We start from the raw sequence: 1244 nt of genomic DNA, 5'->3' as shown, positions 1-1244 counted from the left end.
TTGCCACAGGATCGTAATTGCCAACATGCGATTGCTTTATATTGCTTTTTTGGTCTTGCTTTCTTTCGTGCTCGGTGTTGGCGACCTAAAGATAGAGCCAACGCAGCATGCGCAAGCAGCAGCAGCAGCAAGCGACGGGACTCGAAGGCGACGCGCTCGACCGCGAGCTCGCGTCGCTCAAGCAGACCATCGGCCTCTGCAACCCGATCTTCCAGGGCCATGTCAACGACTGGTACGGCGAACGCGCGGACGACGGTCGATGATGGCTTTGGCTAGGAAGAGCACGACGATGGCGTTCGAAGAGATGACGACCAAGGAGAAGGAGATCCTCGCCGACCCGCCCAAGCCGGCGTCCAAGGGCAGGAAGACGCGCGTCGACGAGCGCGCGCTGCTTCGCGCCGACCCGATCGCCAAAGACGCCGACATTGCAGCGTACTACCTTCGTCGAGCATATTGATGCAGATGGTTCACGCGAGATGATACTGGTGTAGCCTGCTCAAAGAAGTGAATGGGACACCACTCGAGAAAGCGTCGCGCGTAGGACGATGATGCGCTGGAGACGATGCCATCTCTATATGCGTGTAGGCCAAGCCGAGCAACAACGACGAGGTGGACATGAGCGACGGTCGGCGAAAGGACAAGGTCGTGGCGCCCAAGCCCATTCCAAAGGCGAAGCGGCTGCACATGAACGGGATCCTCCACGGCCTCCCGATCCCGTCCGAGTACAAGCTCAGCACGACGACCAAGGAGGCGTTCGGCTACGACGCCGAGATGAAAATGCTCAACCGCGAGAAGGACATGAGCCACTTCCGGAAGCGCGACACGTACTCCGAGTATGTCGAAGCGCGCGCCCGCTTTAGCAAAATGCACAGCGTCACCTAAGCCAATGCACACGCGTTGACTGTATACACCCTTGGTGCTCTTGCGGACGGGGACCAGAGAAACGCGGACTGCATCGCGATGGACGCTTTGACGGCGACGAGCGTCGAGTGGGCTCGCAGCAGCCGCGAGCTTGTCGGAGACCACACCTTTGCCCGCGCCAACGTCCGCGACATCGCGGCTTCTTGCTTGAAATTGGTTCTTGAGTGGTCGCTTGGGGTGGGGTCAAGCTACTACACATGCCATGAATCCACCCAAGACGAGTACCGTCGTTGTGCAATCTTCGTCAAGCTACGCACACAACACTCTTGATGAACGCCGTGTATTAGTCGAGCTCGTGATCGGAATCCATCGTCGGCCCTTGC

The 1244-nt window shown here is 58.7% G+C and overlaps 1 protein-coding gene across 1 annotated transcript; it reads left to right on the top strand.

Annotated features, from left to right (window-relative positions):
- The first annotated feature begins 85 nt into the window (after positions 1-85).
- Positions 86-910, top strand: SDRG_04394 (hypothetical protein). Its single transcript, XM_008610069.1, has 4 exons — positions 86-232; positions 277-432; positions 492-537; positions 586-910. Exons 1-4 carry the CDS (start codon positions 108-110, stop codon positions 880-882), a joined length of 624 nt encoding a protein of 207 aa, XP_008608291.1. The 5' UTR covers positions 86-107; the 3' UTR covers positions 883-910.
- Positions 911-1244: the final 334 nt, after the last annotated feature.

This window comes from Saprolegnia diclina (genome assembly GCF_000281045.1).
Source record: "Saprolegnia diclina VS20 unplaced genomic scaffold supercont1.10, whole genome shotgun sequence".
In the NCBI taxonomy this organism is placed as follows: Eukaryota; Oomycota; class Saprolegniomycetes; order Saprolegniales; family Saprolegniaceae; genus Saprolegnia; species Saprolegnia diclina.
Note: the sequence above shows the minus strand (reverse complement) of the source record. Positions and strands in the feature narration are given on the sequence as shown.

Coding starts and splice junctions, on each gene's coding strand:
- SDRG_04394 (XM_008610069.1), top strand. CDS start 108: ATGCGCAAGCAGCAGCAGCAGCAAGCGACGGGACTCGAAGGCGACGCG. Junction 433..491: donor AAAGACGCCGACATTGCAGC/GTACTACCTTCG, acceptor ATACTGGTGTAG/CCTGCTCAAAGAAGTGAATG. Junction 538..585: donor CACTCGAGAAAGCGTCGCGC/GTAGGACGATGA, acceptor ATATGCGTGTAG/GCCAAGCCGAGCAACAACGA.